At 41.3% G+C, this 18,832-nt stretch overlaps 1 protein-coding gene and 1 long non-coding RNA gene across 3 annotated transcripts in view; one reads left to right on the forward strand and one right to left on the reverse strand.

Moving 5' to 3' along the window:
• Positions 1–2,158, reverse strand: part of PITPNC1 (phosphatidylinositol transfer protein cytoplasmic 1) — a 141,833-nt gene extending 139,675 nt beyond the window's left edge. Inside the window, exon 1 of the mRNA XM_075178027.1 lies at positions 1,617–2,158. Coding sequence (XP_075034128.1) covers positions 1,617–1,664 — 48 coding nt within the window. The 5' untranslated portion in view covers positions 1,665–2,158. The remainder of the gene's footprint in view (positions 1–1,616) is intronic.
• Positions 1–18,832, forward strand: part of LOC142095175 (uncharacterized) — a 187,208-nt gene that overhangs the window by 153,112 nt on the left and 15,264 nt on the right. The gene's annotated exons all lie outside the window — the stretch shown is intronic.

An 18,832-nucleotide genomic window follows, 5' to 3' on the forward strand; every position in this document is an offset into this window, starting at 1 on the left:
TAAAACTATCCAATTCCATTCACTTACATTCCCATTACATTTTTCATACTGCCACTTCTAATATATTTCTTTACTTTATTAACCCAGGGGTGAATCTGTGAGAGATACCAGGTCTCTATACAGAGAATGACCAATAAAACCAGATTTTATGGAAATACCATAAACCTGCACCCACTTGTCAACAGTGAAAGAACAACCTGCCTTAACCCCTTCAAAGCCAGTGACTAACAGGCTGAAGTAGAAAAACAAACTCTCTTGGATGAGCCGTTTACAGCAGATAATAGGTACATGCTTGACACAAGTCATTGTGAATAAGAGATTGTCAGGTCAGAGTAGAAGAGGGTGAACTATCCGGTGGTACAGAGCATCTCTGTCCCATGTCTGCACAGGCACTTAAAGGGTTATTGTTAGGAACATAGAACCAGCTTAGTCTCTTCCCAGCACTTAATGGGTTACCAAGAGAATCCATCATACCCATTCGGCACTGAGTAGGTAACCGGTGCTAGAGGAATGTTGTCATTGCCTCTTCTAAATACCAAGAGTTATTAGTACTAGATATATTGATTTACCAGACCAAGAGGCATCAGGTAATGGCAACCAAAAATTAGGATATTCGTAAAATAGTAATTAATAACCAAACCAGTTGTCCCCAGTACAGACTACTAGCTACAGCAATCAAAATGACATTCATCAGTGTTACTAGTAATAGAGGATTCTTAATATCCAGCCAGAGGATTAAATACATTTCTAATGCTAGTGAAATAAAATAATGCCTACCAGTGCTGTAAGGGTTACAAGCACTAGAGGAAAAAACTCACACCAGTCCAGCAATTAATGGTTTACAAGTAGCTAGACCATAACAGAGATGATTACTAGCACTAGAGGACTCTACACGGTCCAACAGTGGTTAATATAATTAGAGGAATTTACTCAAACCAGTGCAATACTGAATGGGTTATTAGAGCCCCAGGAATTTACTCAGCCCAGCCTTTCAAGGGTTACTGGAACCAGAGGAAATGATTAATCCCAGACCAGCACCCAATGGGTTACTAATACCAAAGGGATCAACTCCTCTCACTGTAGCACTAAAAGCATTGCTACAAGTACTAGAAGAACCAACTCGTCTCTGTCATGCATTTATTGGGTAGCTGGTACCAGAAGAATCAAGTTATCCCAGCCAGGAAAGGGTTATTAGAAATAGAGAAGTCTACTAACCCTACCCAGCACTGAATGGGTTACTAGCAGTAGCAAAAAAATCTACTCAGATCCAAAAGGAATCTACTCATCCTTACTCCCAAATGGGTAATATGGGTAATATGATATCACAACTAAGGGGCAGATAAATGAAGTTTTTCATCGTAAAACAAACCAGATTATCAACATTATGGGAATGTGACCAGCAATAAGACTGAACAGATTACCCCTTCCTAGCAGTGAAATGGTTGCTAGCAATACAGTAAGCAGATCACCCTCTCTCAGCAATGAATGGGTTACTAACAGTACAGGAGTCCGCTCACTTCATCCAAAGAATCAATTGGTATAAATATGCCCCCCACCACCACCAAACATGTGATGTGTAATTATTATTAACACTTAGCAGACAGCAGGTCCCTTACCTCCTCCACTGTCAGTGGCATGCAGATCCTGTACTCCTTCAGCAGCATGATAAGGGGTGACAAAGAACCAGCGCAGGGATAAGGTGTGATCAGGAGTTTGGAGGGACACCAGAGCACCCCTAGATGATGAGGATCCTTGCAGGGTGTGCTCCTGAGGGCATGAGGGGAGGGCTGAGGCTGGCAACGATCAGAGAGCCCCCAGATCCTCAGGCACTAAGCATCCTGTCAGCGCCACACAAGACTCCAGCCGCGGCTCCACGCGTGGAAATGCTGGGGGATCAGAGCCCTGCAGCCATGCAGACACACCAGAACCCCCCCTTGTACCTGTACCAGAGAGCTCTGCAGATGGACACCCAGGTCCTGCAGGAAGATCCCCCCAAATAAGTGATGCACTCCCAGGGCAATGAGATCCTTGCACCACACAAGCTCTGGATCCGCTTTGTATCCCGCAGCAGATGATGCAGCCTCAGTTCCTACATGTGTGTGACATCAGCAGAAGGAAGGATGTGAGGCTGGGGCCAATAGGAGATCCTCACACACAAGAATGTCAGTTTAAACAGCAGCACTCCATGCCTGGCTGAGGGGTCTGCAGCCCTGGGAGGAGGGGGCCCCTCATTCTACACATCCACATGTTACTTCAGGTCAAGCATTCCTGCTCTGTACCTTCCATTACACATAAGAATAATAGTCATTAATCAGAAGAACCAAGGAATGATCATGCACAATCCCCCTTATTGCTAGGTCATATAATGCCATGTACACTTTTATTGTATTATTGGAATATCTGCTTCTTTCTAGACCACAGTCCTATTGGACCATTTAGTTGATTTTTATTGACAACTATTTGTTAGCAGAGATTATGTTGTTCTTTCATTTAGTTTTTTTTTCCTTTAAACTAATAGAATTATATGCAATTGTAAAGATAGCGCCACCAATTCCGTAGTGCTGTACAGAGAACTCAGTCACATCTGGCCAAGGCTCCAGTAGAGTTCTATGACTTTTATGTTTGTGTATAGTAGAGACTAATTGACTGTAATGCAAATATATACATATATATACATATATATATACACACACATATATATATATATACATATATATACACACATATATATATATATATATATATATATATATATATATATATATATATATATATATATATATACACATATACACACACACATATATATATAAATATATATATATATATATATATATATATATATATATATATACACACACACACACACACACACACACACATATATATATATATATATATATATATATATATATATATATATATATATATATATATATATATATATATAGTTTGTTACACAATAAAGATTTGTCCTGGAAAAAAAATAATGCAGTGCTACCACTTTATAAAACCCACAACTAGGAGTATTCTCTGCACAAAAGTACATTGAAATGTACCAATTTCATTTGTCATCATCCAACAACCTGTGTGTAATGACGTCTTTGACCTGTGTATTACGCTAGCGGTATAAAGAAGGGATACTGTGTAATAATATATAAAGAATATATGTAAATTGTCTGAAATATTCATATTCGATCAAATAAAAACAATCACAAAACAACAATATTCAAAATAAGCTTACACAAATAAAAAATAAATGTGAAAACACACCTAACAGTAAAATGAGAGCAAGAAAACTTAAATAAGAAAAGCTTGAACACTAATGCTACCAAGGTAAGTGAACTTTTGTGATGGGGAATAATTGATACATCAGAAACCAACATGTTAATACTTAAATCTTTTGTGGGTTGAAAAAGTTAAAAAGGCAAGTTGAAAGCTGTGTTTTTCAGTAAATAAATGTTGACATTTGGATAATAATAGTTTGGATGTCAGCCAAGTTTGGCTGGAGTTGGAAGAATTAATATAGTAAATAAAATCATACCTAACTTGGATGCAGGGTTCACCAGGGTCTAGTATCACCACACTATACTCTCTGCCTTTTAACAACTGATTTTGAGTTATGAGCAAAGCAAAAACAAGGAGCAAGTTTGCACCTGGACAAACCATGTTATAATACAATTGGTACAAATTGACTTATTTGTTTGCACGCAAGATAAATACTGACTTTGATTGCTTTATTTTTACACTGAAAGTAAAGTTGATATATGACATGCTGTATCCCAACTATAAATTTGTCCCTACATTTTAAATTTACCTCCCCCTCCAATGCAACATGGTTTTGGCGAGGTGCAAATTTGCTCCTTCTGCTTGCTATGCCCTTAACTCAAAATCAGGCCCTGAAGGGTCAAGAAGGTGTCGAGGTTCCTCCCCCTAGTGATCTTCCCACTTGCAATCAATGGAAGGTTTAGAGGGGAGGGGCTTCGACACCCGCACTGCTTGTTTGAAAGAGACCGAGCAGTAAGCTTAGAAAGGACCATCAGGGCCTTGATAGATTTAGATTTTGCGTCCAAGGTAAGTATGCTTTTATTTTCTATATTAACCCCTTCAATACCTCCTAAAATTAAATCTTTCGCTTTGGTTTGTATGTTCTTCCTGTGTTTGCGTGGGTTTCATCCGGGTGGTCCGGTTTCCTCCCACACTCCAAAAACATACTAGTAGGTTAATTGGCTGCTATCAAAATTGACCCTAGTCTCTCTCTCTGTCTCCCTGTCTGTCTCCCTCCCTGTGGGTGTGTGTATATTAGGGAATTTAGACTGTAAGCTCCAATGGGGCAGGGACTGATGTGACACTATATAACTAAATGGTGATGATGATGATGATTGGTTGAAGTTCCAAAGTCGAGTTGGAGAGTTGCAGATGTTTCATTAATAGGGGTTTTTAGCCTATTGTCCCATATTTAATCTTTCACAGGTCTTCAATTTAAAACATTCACTTGTTGACTTCTGTAATGTACTGGATGCCAGGTTCTGAATATTTATACTGCATGCACTTATGCCATTTCATTACTGTTAGATTGTAAGCTCTTGAGAGCAAGACCATCTCATTCTTGGTCTCCAGTTATGCTTTTGTTATAGTCAATGTACGCTTGCTTTATTACTCTGATATACAGCACGGCCAAATAAGTTTTATAAACAGAAAAATGTTCTACAAATATCTCTGTGGTTATAATGTGCAAAAAATAAAAAAATAAATGATGTGAAAATGAGGAACTTTGAGGTTCTGGATAATACAAGATGAATATAGTTCCCATTAGAATTATGTAACTCAATAATAGGAACAAACTAGAGATTTCTTCTGTAGATTAGTTGTTAATGTGTTTAAACAACATTATGCACAATCATAATTGTAACATACATAATTCACTGTTTGCAAACGGTGGAGCTTATTTAATAACAAATATCATTGAGGTGCTGTTACCTGTAGATATTAAACACTAGCTTTCATTGGTCTGACCACACTAGCCAGATCAAAGCTGACATGTGATTTGTTGCTGTGAATGACTTATCTTGCACCATGAATTATATCCATGAATAAATCAAAAAAAAAATTCCATGATTATTTTTTTTTTTATTCATTATTTTGCTGTTGTCTACAAATGAGGTAATTGGTACATTGTACAAAATAATAATAACTATATATTAATAGCATAAGTGCGACTTTTATGAGTGACATATTTCTATGCTGCAGTTGGCTGAGCAGGGCACTTATACCAAATATTTGGAACTTATACCAAATTAAAGGTCTTGGTCTGTAGATTTCGTTGTAATCGGCTGCATTGTTTCAGAGTTATTTCACAAAACGACCGCCCGTAATTTACAACTCTGCGTTACCATTATCCTCTGGAAAATTTGACAGCTAGTGAACCCTCCCTGTGCACCTACTGGATATCCTGGAACATGTGACCTGCTGGGTGGTCTGGAAACTGGGACAGTTATTTGCAGCCCTACTGGGTGACCTGGAACATGTGATCTGCAGGGTGCTCTGGAACCTGTGACAGTTATTTGCAGTCAAATATATCAGCGAGTCTTGTGGGGGCCTCAATGGCGGTCTGCTGTGTTATTTCATTATTCACTTATCCTCACTTTGTTTGCTACAAACATGCCAAGAGGTCACCCTCGAGAATGTCGACGTGGTGGAACCCCCCCAGCTCAGTCTGCCCCTGCTTACTGGTCGCCCAGAGCGTGCAGTTCAAACACAATCAACATGTAACAAAAACAACTGCATTGGACATGATGTATTGCCCACAATACTAATCTTTGGGTCCTACGGACGAGCAATGAGTGACCTGTGGTGCCCTACAATTTTTGGTAGAGAAGATTAACGGACATTTTTCAGACTGTCACAATGGAAAAGTTTTGTTGCCCGATGTGGTTGTTCCACCATATTTAGCGGAACTGTTTATGACAAATACCCTCAAATTACGTGCTCATTATCCCCCTAATATCCGCAGTTACAACTCTGCTTTATCAAACTCAAAGTTGACCATGCCCAGCTATGTAATGTGTGGAAGAACTTATACATGAAATGTAGTCTATAAAGAAATGATTTAATGTAGTGATTTATAATATAGTTATTTATTCATTACTCTACGTTGTTGACATTTCTACATGTAATGTAGTGTTTAGAAAAAGTTATGGAATTCTGTTAATGAAAGTAATTTAGTCATTACATTTCAGTTTAATTTAAGGCGGTTACCGCTGGGTTTCCCTAGTTAACACAAGATTAGTAAATAGAATATTAGTTGATAAAGGATACTTGGATAAATACCATTTTTAATCAGTAAATGCAGCAGACTTCCTGGCCATTTGCAATGGACGTTGTGTGATATTACAGAGATTACTAAGATACTTAGACAAAATGGGGGCGCACGGAGGATTTTTCAGGGGGGGTTTCCTCCACCCCCGAAAAAAAACAAAAACCCTAAAGAGCTGCGCAGCAGCTCCGTTTCAGCTGCACTGTACTATACAGCAGCTGCGGCGCTGTCAAAGAAGCGTCCGGGGCGGTGCTGTATACAATATAGCACCGCCGCGGACGCTTCTTAGAGAGCGCCACGGCTGCTGTATAGTATAGTGCCGATATGTAGGGCACTTTTTTAGCGGGGGGGGGGGGGACCCCCTGCGTGCGCCACTGCATTCAATCCTGTGCAAGAAATGGAAACTTGAATGGGAAACTTTGGGCGTTTGTTTTTACAGCTACATCTTCCCTAATTCAAAGGAAGAGTCTGCTTGCTGGACCCTGTGCGGAGCACAAATCATCCACACCCACACAGTCCACCACAACCAAGATTGGATCAACCCATGCCATGCCCATTTACTTGCATGGCCACACCCATTTATTGGCAAACCACACCCATTTTTTTCACTTATAAAATAATCCAGCAAAATTTAAAATTAGATGAAGTAACAGATGATGGAATGTTTAACACATTTCTATTGTGAAAATGTTTTCAATGCAATTGGTGTATTTTACTTCCCTGATTTGTCAGGCACGTTTCCCATAGTTTCAAATTGAGAAAAAGTAGGCCAGGGCCCTAGCCACCCAAAGCATTGTCTGCTCCAACTAACGACACCCTCAGTGGGTCATGGTATACAGATTGGTAGACTCCGACATTTACAGCATCCAGTTTTAGCGCGTTCCTTGGTTTATAATATGATGCTCTGCAGAACATATCAACATATATCTGAGAAATAAGCAATGCTCTGCAGGTATCCATACCTCCCGGCTTTGAGGGGATTACCAGACGTATCGCCAGTCAGCACTTTTGTCCCAATGGATTGTATGCCCCTCCTCACCATGGCGCAATTGAAAGGTTGTTTTGGGAGAAAAAGGTTGAGGGCACGCACCCCTTTAAGTCTGTGTCTGTCAGGGGTTAGATGGTGCAGAGCAATGTTCTGCAGATCTCTAGAGAGGTCAGTAATCTATCTGCAGAATATGTCAATGTGTACCTATCAGGAGGAAGATTTAACAGAGCAATGTTCTGCAGATCTACAAAGACATCAATAACTCTACAGAATATATATCAATATGTATCTATCAGGGAATAAATGGGGGTAGAGTAATGTTCTGCAGATCTCTAGAGAGGTCAGTAATCAAATAATCTGCAGAATATATCAATTAGTATCTGACAGGGTAGAGATCTATAGAAAGATTCATAAATGATCAATTAACACATATTTATGTTAGAAGAATCTGTAAAAGAGGAACTCAGAAGAACCAAATGATATAAAGTTATAGATAGATACATTTAATTCCCTTGTGAGAAATAAATTAGTCATTGTATCCTTTTTGTGACTTTCTTATTTAACCATTCCAGTGCTGTAGGGCAGTAGATAATATGATTCACCAATTCCCAGAGCTGTTAGTAACATTTCCATGTCTCCTCCAGGACAAAAAACAAGGAGATATTTCAACACTCCTCTCACGTGACCGTCCAATGTGAAATCAGCCCGTTCCCTCTCCTCTCTTTTATGTGTTGTTGGTCACATTAATATTATACGGCACATGATCTGAGACTTTCAGGAACACATCCTGGTAACTACTTCTGGTCTAGGGTGGCATAACCCAGTCCCGTACAGCCGCCACCACCCCCTGTGTGCCAGAGGAACTGGCACTTATCAGTTATTACTGCTAGATTCTGCCTTCTAAGTCTGTATATAACACAGAAACTGTCACGGGCACAGGTTAATCCAGATTCCAAATAGACGTGGCCAACGAATTTATGCTTGGAGTGCAGTCCTTTGTAACAGACACTTTACCAGCCTCGTCTGTTTCGTTTCATAGTGTTAATACTATCAACAAAAAGAGCAATTCGAGAAGAACAGAATAACCAGTTACATATAAACTAGGAACTCATATATATGGCTCCCAAAACAGAGAAAGTAAAATAATGATTTTGTGTTTTTAGATAAAATAATGATCTGTGTTTCTAGATACAGAAAGTACAGACAGCTCTATACGCTCCCCAGGGTGTTCTTATTTTAAGATTTTGTTTTGTAGAAATCCAATAACACAGATATAACACACATGTACCCACCATGGGAGCGGATCAAAAATATGGTGGACATCTGCCACATCCATTATAATGTGGGTATGTGCCAAATCTGTGACTCAGTTTGGGATTCAGATGACTCCTGTGGGATGTTAGGAAGATTCCAAATCCTGATTTCCCAATAATTTTATTGAACAGAACAAGCGTAATATTTTTAATTTTAGAAATAATAACTTAGGGCCTGATTCATTAAGGATCTTAACTTAAGAAACTTATTATTTCAGTCTCCTGGACAAAACCATGGTACAATGCAAGGGGTGCAAATTAGTATTCTGTTTTGCACATAAGTTAAATACTGACTGTTTTTTCATGTAGCACACAAATATCAACTTTAAATGTCAGTGTACAAATAAGATATCAAGTATATGTGTGCTACATGAAAAAACAGTCAGTATTTAACTTATGTGCAAAACAGAATACTAATTTGCACCCCTTGCATTGTAACCTCTCTGTCAGTGTGCCAATGCACAATCTTATTATGTTATTACTGTGCTTGTTTCCAATTGGAAAGTGCTGCGGCATATGCTGGCGCTATATGCATAAATATTAATCATAACTATCAAAGAGAAAAAAGATAAAGGATGTGTATCCCAGGGGCACTCCGGGGTGGTCCGTATATTAAAATATAACTTTTATTAGGTGTACATTAAAAAGTGTCAAATTGATTGGAGAAAGAGCGAAATAATAAAAACAGTGAAAATAAAAGACATATGTGCTGTGGATTTAAAAATGCAATAGAAATTGCATAGCCTCGCTGTTACCAAAAAAATATATTACAATAATGTGTAAATGATCATAAGTCTGCTTATTCTTAAATTATTCTTCATCTACCATTTGCGATAGAGGAGAAAAGAGGGTTTGATTCTGCCTTTTACTAAGTCAATTCCACTATATCCAGAAATAGGGCAGATATATCATCTAGGTCATATTCTTTCTGATTTTTGTTGTATTTTCACTGTTTTTATTATTTCACTCTTTCTCCAATCAATTATACACTTTTCAATATATACCTAATAAAAGTTATATCTTAATATACTGGCCAGCCCGGAGTGCCCCTGGGATATACAACCTTTTTCTTTTTCTCTTAGACATTTCGAAAATAATGTGTTGGGTGCACACTTCAAGATTATGTATTTCTTGAAATGGTCTTAATTAAAGATACACTAAGGGTTAATGCCTGAAAATTTATACCTGGTGCGGTGATCACCTTCTCTTTCTAAATTAATCATAACTAATAAGATCAAAACTAAAACTAGTGGAAATACAGTGATTTCCTAAGGCCAGTTATGTTGACCAACTTGTAACTTTAAGTATTTACTTCAATGTACTCAACATTTAACAAACTCTCGTTGCCTTGTATTTTTATTGCCATTATTCTTCCTTCCGTGACAACAGGGCATATTCTTCAAAAAAAGCCTAAGGGCTAAACTTACGAAACTGCTGGTTTGAAAAAAGTGGAGATGTTGCCTATAGCAACCAATCAGATTCTAGCTTTCATATTATTTGGTGCATTCTACAAAATGACAACTAGAATCTGATTGGTTGCTATAGGCAACATCTCCACTTTTTCAAACCCGCTTAAGTTCCGAGAGGAATGGCATGGCATTCTGTGTCATAGAAGATCTTGTACAGTGTCTCAGCTCTTGTACATTATTTTCGGTAAATAATGTATGTAGGCAGTGTAATTGTATCTGCTATACCCAGGTTGGTAAATAATGGAGATAGGAGGTAGAGTGACACGTTATGGCTCTACAGAGCCAATAGGCACAACATGTTAACAGACGCTGCAATAGACATCATCAGCATTTTCTGCATGAGAGCAGTAAGTGGAGTTACCCAGCCATAGATGTATGGCCAGACCGCATAGGGTTGTGCCTATGGTGACAGAGGTGCAACTATGCCCATCACAGATTCTGTTTTGCATAATACCTCAATCATTTACATATGACATGTGGTAAGCGAGGCCAGTGCAACACGTTAGCTGGAGTCACAGCAAATGCAAGCTGGCACAGTAGGTGGAGCTAACACACACGTAGTTAGCAATGAACTGGAAGGCGGAGCAAAGCCGAGCCAGCCCACCATTGGGTGGAGTACACGCTTTGGTTTTGTGAATGGTGCTACTTGATCCAGCAACAAGGAGTTCCCAGTATTATCATTGAAGTAATAGAAGTTGAGCCTGGAAATCCTTGCTGTAGCTGTTATGGCTAACGGCTAGTGACATAAACTTCTAGAACAGGTAATAAGAGGTATTCGCCTATAGCAGCCATCATTCCCGTAGAGCGAGTTGTGCTCACGGATACTTGGATGCCCCCAGGTCTTAACTCTAGCGTACTAGAAGTTTATATGCAGTAGCGAAGCCGGGAGGTAGGAGGCATTAACCCGAAAACAAAAGCCGACTATCAGGAACAGTCATTATCATCAGTTATTTATATAGCGCCACTAATTCTGCAGCGCTGTACAGAGAACTCAGTCACATCAGTCCCTGCCCTATTGAGGCTTATAATCTAAATCCCCTAATATACACATACACAGACCGAGAGATACTAAGGGCAATTTAATAGCAGCCAATTAACCTGCCAGTATGCTTTTGGAGTGTGGGAGGAAACCAGAGCACCCGGAGGAAACCCACGCAAACACAGGAAGAACATGCAAACTCCTCACAGATAAGGCCATGGTCGGGAATTGAACTCATGACCCCAGTGCAGTGAGGCAGAAGTGCTAACCACTAAGCCACCGTGCAGTCGAAGGTCAGGGGTCTGTAGCAAGCAAGTTAATCTGGGACAAGCAAGGGAAATCCAAATAGACAAGTCAAAGGTCAGAGTTCAAGCGGAAACAAGCCAGGGGTCACAACAAGCATCAGACAGTAATCGGACAAAGTATTCACAGGAACTGGAGCTGGTAAGCTAGTGTGTGGCACGAATGCTATAACCGGCAGGGAGGCTGAGCCCTCCCTGCCTTAAATAGTAGAAGCAGCCAATCAGAACACAGGACATCAGCCTTCCTAATCAGCCACAGCAGGCTGCATAAATAAACAGGGGGCGGCGGCAGCTCATAACAGTTGCATGAAGCCCAGTCACTGTAAGATCGATCATTCTCACTGGGATCTCATCCACTGTCAATATCCCACTAGTTCTGGATTTTCTCTAACTGTAAAATAAATAAAAGTCAATCTTCCTTCCTGTACCCCAAACTTTAGGTTGTCCCTGCCACGGTGGTGGGCACGCCCTTACCTCCAAGAACAGGTTCCACTCTCTCAATACCCTCTGTAGCTCTTCTTGAGACAGGGGTGGCTTTAAAATATAAATCCATGACATATGTAATAAGGTAGCTGATCCCTTGGGATGGGCTGATGTCAGGGCCGGCCACTAATAGGTAAGTAGCATAGCCCAAGCAGCAGGGAATTTTGGTAAAAATCTGAAGGAAAATAAAAACTTACCAGGAAAGTTGAATCTGCTCCTGGTTAGAGCCATCGTTTTCATTACTAGTATGTTCTCAGTGGGAGTGGGGTCATCTCAGTGGTGGATTATAATATGGATCTTTGGAGTGCTTACCAGAGACCTAGACAATCCACATATAAGTGTTGTGCTTTAAATAAGTCTAAGTTATATATTTGCTAAACAGAGGGTTTTGAAAAATGGAGATGTTGCCTATAGCAACCAATCAGATTCCAGTTATCATTTATTTAGTACATTCTACAAAATGACAGCTAGAATCTGATTGGTTGCAATAGGCAACATCTCCACTTTTTCAAAACCCTCTGTTTAGCAAATATACCTTAAAGAGAGTTTGTGGTGAAGTAAGTCTATTCCAATCAACTCAAGGGAGATGATGTTGCTGTGTATTGCAAAATATAAGGCTTGCCGTGTATATCAACATACTTTAAGTACTGTTTTTATACTCAAAATTGTTAGATTGGAAATTATAACAAATTATTAGTTTTCCCAATGGGTTTAACATTCAGCAAATCGCTATGCGTAGTGGCTCTGGTCTTCCCAGGACAATCGGTAGTTATAAGTCGTCACTGAGTAATTAATAGACTAGAGAAAACTCACATCTTGACTGTGTATAGTAAATGAAGCAGCTGGAGATAAGCCCTGCAGAATTATATACGATTCTCATTTTCCAGATTACTAAAGCTGGGTACACACTACACTGTTTTCGCCCAATAATCGGCTCAAACAGCCGACATACGACCGCTCGTTCAAAACTCGGGTCAGTGTGTGCAGTGACACGATGGTCGAAAGTCTGCCCAAATGGACGATTATCGCCTCATTTGGTTGGTCGTACTGTTTAATATTTTCGTTCCAATCTCGTTTCCGCTGTGTAGTGTGTATAAACTTCCGACCGATCCACAACAGTGAGTATGAAATTACAGTCATTGCTCACGACAACATGGCTGTAAAAAGTCGCTAAAGGGACGTCCGCTCTTCCCTTTATCGTCCTAAACAAGGCTAGTGTGTATGCAGTCCATGGACTGAGCGATCGGAACATCGATCGCATTTAAAATTGCTCGGCATAAAAAGTTGGTCGAAATTTCTGTAGTGTGTACCCAGCTTAAGAGTATTCCATGGTAAGTGCTCACAGAGTAACACTGGGCGGATTTTTATCAGTTTTCACAGCTAATCCTGGCTCTGGTGTGTTAGATGTCACCTACGCTCGCGTTACACGTCCACATTCCGGATGTAAATATAGCCTACGGTTGTATATGTAATATACACAGACGTGGGGCTCCCCAGGCCGTCACCACACTGCTGAAATAACTGTGATTTATGAGATAGACGGGTGTCAGCTTGACAACACTAAATTCAGGTCTGACAGAAAGCCATCTCTAATTGGACCTTACATCCCAACAGGGCCCGAGATCCATTTCAAAACACAACTACTTAAACGTGATGATCTGTCATCTTAAAACATGTCAGTAAAAGTGGAAGTTGTGTTTGAGGTAACTGTATATAAAATAAATGTGCCATCCATTTGGAGGTGATTGATGTGGTTAGTGAAAGTGATCCATCTCCACTAACATACTCCTAATATAGCATCATTCAGAGAGGCCAAATGCACTGTAACCAAAGTAACCACACTTTGTTATCTTTTAAAATTGTTTCTAAAATGTCATCTTGAGGAGATGTTTAAATTTAGTTTGAAAAGATAATAACCCCTAGAAAAGACCCATAACCCCTGGCCTGTTCCTGCCGTGTGCTGTGTCGCTGGTTCCTCTACCTCCTACCTACGGTGACGGTATATAAGCTTGCTACATTACCCCAGCTGGGGAGGGCTCATGCAGCAGCAGTAGGTCTCCAGACATTTTCTCTCCTCCTCCTACTTAATGAAGTTCCCTCTAGTGATCATGCTGCGCCTGCTGTCACACTAACCAAAAAGAACCTGTGATTGTTTAACAGTGTTACCTATTGGTTACTTTAACAGCAGCTTCGGAGTGATCACTAGAGGGAGCCCCAGTAAGCAGGAGGAGGTGAGATATACTCTGCTTCATGTACATGGGGACCCTTACAAAATGTGATGTCTAGTTTTCATACCTCTCAAGACTCATAAACATTTATAAAGGCAAAATCATGACAGAATAACCACAACCCCAATCCTTCCAACACACCCTTTCTTTGTTAAACACCAGAGTAAGCTCCACCTCTTTCGAAATCATTGGTACTGCAGTGCATAGCTCCCAGCTGTCCTGACTGTTCATACCTCGGGACTGTCCCCAGTAAAGCAGTCCCAATATTAGGGCTCTGTCTCGCCTGGGAACATGTTTATTCAGCAGGTGGGAGTGCTGGGAGAATGAAGGCAGTGTCAGAGTAGGGCATGAAGGGCCCACAGGGAGAATACAATGGTAGAGGCCCACTAGAGGGGGTGTGGCCAGCCACTAGAGAGGCATAACCAAACCACTAGAGGGGGTGTGGTAAGCCCACGAAGGACAGCTAGCACCATAGTGTAGTATATAAAGAATGCAGTGTGTATACAGAGTACACTGTCTTGACCTGCCCCTTAGATTGGGCAGAACAGTCACCAAAAATCGGGATTGTCCCACTAGAATCAGAATATTAGACAGACTGTCCTGCTCTCTCTTACCTGTTCTTGTCACTTTCACCACCTGTGGCTGCTGGTTTCTTTAGTTGCAGCTTGTCTAGATACTGGAATGTTGGGGGCCCTATCTGAAAAATAAAATGGGCACATTTAGAAGATTCCAACCAGCCTCAGCGTTAAATCAGTAGAACCTACGCTTAATACTTAGGCCTTCCTCCAGCCCCAAAATTAAATTAATAGTACTCCCATTTATTAAATAGACCTATATCCCTCCAACCAACCCCAACATTAAAGTAATAGTATTCCCATTTAATAAATAAACCTATTTCCCTCCCTCCAAACAGCCCCAGCAATAAATTAATAGCATTTACGTATAATAAATATATCTATTTCCAGCAACAGTCACTGACATTAAATAATTCATATTCACATTTAATAAATAGACCTCATGCTCCTCAAACTCAGCCCCACATTCAATTAATAGCCCCCAAACCACACCATCTTAAAATAATAGTCCCCACTATAAAATTAAATTGCCCCACCATCAACCTACAATCAAATTAGCACCCATTAATTAGCCACCACCTACCTCACACACACACACACACACTACATTGCCACAAGCCCCCTGTGCCATCACACACACACACACACACACACACACACACACACACAATTACATTGCCACAAGCCCCCTGTGCCATAACACATACACACACACACACACACACACACACATTACATTGCCACAAGCCCCTGTTTCATCACACACACATTGCTGTGTCTCTTCATCACTGTGCCCCCTTATGATCACACTGCGTCCTCACTCGTCCTCACACCGCGTTCATCACTCTGTACTATCCTGCTTACCCCCCCCCCTTTCATCACACTGTACCATCCTGTTTCCCCCCCCTTCATCACTATGTGCCATCCTGCTCCCCCCCTTTCATCACTCTGTGGTGCCATCCTGCTTCCCCCCATATTTCATCACTCTGTGCCATCCTGCTCACCCCCTCCCTTCATCACTCTGTGCCATCCTGCTTCCCCCCCTCCCTTCATCACTATGTGCCATCCTGCTTTCCTCCCCATGCCTCCGTACCTTTACTTACCTTGCTATTGGCTTCTTTCTTCTTTTCTCTTTTCTTTTCTTCTCTTCTTCTCTTCTGTCTTCTTGCTTGCTGGCTCCTCACTGCGCCGCTCCTCACTGAATGTGATATTCAGTGCAAATGGAGCAGGGAGAAGGAAGGAGGGGAGCCGTCACTGCGGTGATGTGAGTATTTTTTTTTTTAAATACCCTGCTCCCCCACCAGTGAAGGGGGCGGATCCATCATGCGTCGGGGCCCACTGGGGAATACCTCGGTTCCCCGGTGGACCAGTCCGACCCTGAATGGAGGTGTGTAATGGGCAGCCTCTGGGGGCGTGGGCACAGCCCCGTCGCTACGGGGCCATGCCCCCTTTTTGCAGTGGACACACCCCCTATCCCACTGGTGGGACAGACACTTTGGGAGGAATGGTATTGTCCTGGCAAAATTATACACTGGCATCCATGTCTGCTATGGCATTCCATTACCATTACCAGCCCCTGAACCTCATTATCCTCAAATGTAATCATCTAGTTCCCCTGAGTTTAGGGTTATAAATATGTATAATCAAGGTCTTAAGGAGATACAGAGACACAAACAGGTATTTATGTTTTGTATCTTTCACATGTTAATCTACTGGTAATACCTTACATAACCCAACCAGGTTCCCAGGAAATCCCTAGTGATGTCTGCGGTATGGTACGGACAGATGTGGCATCAAATCAGAATATTTCATCCATAATCCAGCAGGAATGTAGGCAAAACATTTTAGCAGTTGGGGAGCTTTAGAAAACCAGGTACTTGGAAAAAATAAAAATATTCAAATATAATTCAAATAAAATTGTTGGTAGAACACAATAGAAGAATATTTGTCATTTATATCAGTCCCTGCCCCATCGGAGCTGACAGCTGTAATATAAATAATACATCTCAGACTTGGAAAAGTTATTTAACTGAGCACAGAGTTATAGACGACATTGCTTTTTTTAAATAATATTTGATCTGTCTAATTTCCCTTTATTGCAAAAAACTGAACACAAATCATTTAGCTGAAAGTTTGGGGCCATCTTCATGTTTGCATATAGAGATGTTGCTTGATCTACTGAACATAAGCACTTGATAGCAAAAATACCTTTTTAATAATGCATTGATTATATTGTTACAATAGCAGCTCCCAAGGGGTAGGATATATTAGGCAGTGAGTGAACAGTCAGTTCTTGATGTTGGAAGCAGAAAAAATGGGCAAATGTACGGATCTGAACAACATTTTACAAGGGCCAAATTTTGAAAACTAGACGACTGGGTCAGAGCATCTCCAAAACGGCAGGTCTTGTGGGGTGTTCCCGGTATGCTGTGGTAAGTATCTACCAAAAGTGGTCCAAGGAAGGACATCTGGTGAAGCAACAACAGGGACATGGGTGCCCAAAGCTCATTGATGCGCCTGGGGAGTGAAGGCCATCTGGTCCGATCCCACAGAAGCTGCTGTAGCACAAATTGCTGAAAAAGTGAATTCTGGTTATGATAGAAAGGTGTCAGAACGCATAGTGCATCACAGCTTGCTGCTAATGGGGCTGTGTGGCCACAGACAGGTCAGAGTGCCCTTGCTGACCCCTGTCCACCACCGAAAGGGTCTACATTAGACACACGAGCGCCAGAACTGGATCATGGAACAATGAAAGAAGGTGGCCTAGTCTGTGTGAGGACTGCGGTTATGAGATGAGCTTTTAGAACCAGACTAACAGAGATCCTCACCTTTAGCAGCTGCCTTTCCTGTAGATCTGTTATTGTTCAAAGGTACTCGGTTGCCCCCAGGAGTTACGCTCAAAGGTAGTAGAAGCTTATCTAAAATGCCGCAGTGCAAGGAGAAGGTAACCGGAATACTGGAAGCAGGTGTCAAATACAGGCCGGTGGTCATGGGCAGCAAACAAGCAGGATAACCAAAGGACAGGCAAATGATCAGGGCTGGTTGCAAACACGGATGGTCCAAATACAAGCAAAGGTCAAAGGGAACAAGAAAATCAGAAGACAAGCAAAGGGTCACAACAGGATGTACTATGGGAAGAAGGCAAGCTGGCAGAGGCAGTGTGATGCTCTGGGCAATGTTCTGCTGGGAAACCTTGGGTCCTAAACATTGTTGCAGGCCAATTACACCGCTCCATGGCAGCGGTATTCCCTGATGGCAGTGGCCTCTTTTAGCAGGATACTGCACCCTGCCACACTGCAAAAATGTTCAGGAACGGTTTGAGGAACATGACAAAGAATTAAAGGTGTTGACTCTAAATTCCCCAGATCTCAATCCGTTCCAGCATCTGTGGGATGTGCTGGAAAAACAAGTCTGTGTCATGGAGGCCCCACCTCACAACTTACAGGGCTCAAAGGATCTGCTGCTAACATCTTGGTGCCAGATACCACAGGGCACCTTCAGAGGTCTTGTGGAGTCAATGCCTCGACCGGTGAGAGCTGTTTTGACAGCACAAGGCAGGCATACGCAATATTAGGCAGGTGGTGATATGGCTGATAGGTGGCTTAGGGGTTAGCACTTCTGCCTCACAGCACTGGGACCATGGCCTTATCTGTGTGGAGTTTGTATGTTCTCCCCGTGTTTGCATGGGTTTCCTTCGGGTGCTCCGGTCTCCTCCCACACTCCAAAAAACATACTGGTAGGTTAATTGGCTGCTATTAAATTGCCCTTAGTCTCTCTTGGTCTGTGTGTGTTAGGGGATTTAGATTGTAAGCTCCAATGGGGCAGGCACTGATGTGAATGAGTTCTCTGTACAGCGCTGTGGAATTAGTGGCACTATGTAAATAAATAGATGATGATGATGATGATAGGTGTATATATTTAAGGCATTAGGTGTGTGGGGACAATTTAGGCATTAGACCTGCCATCCGGTAGAATGTTAGTCCCTGTTTATTGAAAGACCACGCCCGGTCTGAACCATCATTTTTGGTCCCCATTTTTCTGAACACATCCTCAGCAGCCATTCTGTTGTGGCCACTTAGAGTCCTGTTATTCTCCATGTGCATTGTGTCTCTGCACTCATTAATCAAGTCCCAATTAAAGGTAGGCTTTCGATATTTTTGTCCTGTGAATCTTCTGTCT

Source organism: Mixophyes fleayi, chromosome 6, assembly GCF_038048845.1.
Source record: "Mixophyes fleayi isolate aMixFle1 chromosome 6, aMixFle1.hap1, whole genome shotgun sequence".
Classification (NCBI taxonomy): Eukaryota; Metazoa; Chordata; class Amphibia; order Anura; family Limnodynastidae; genus Mixophyes; species Mixophyes fleayi.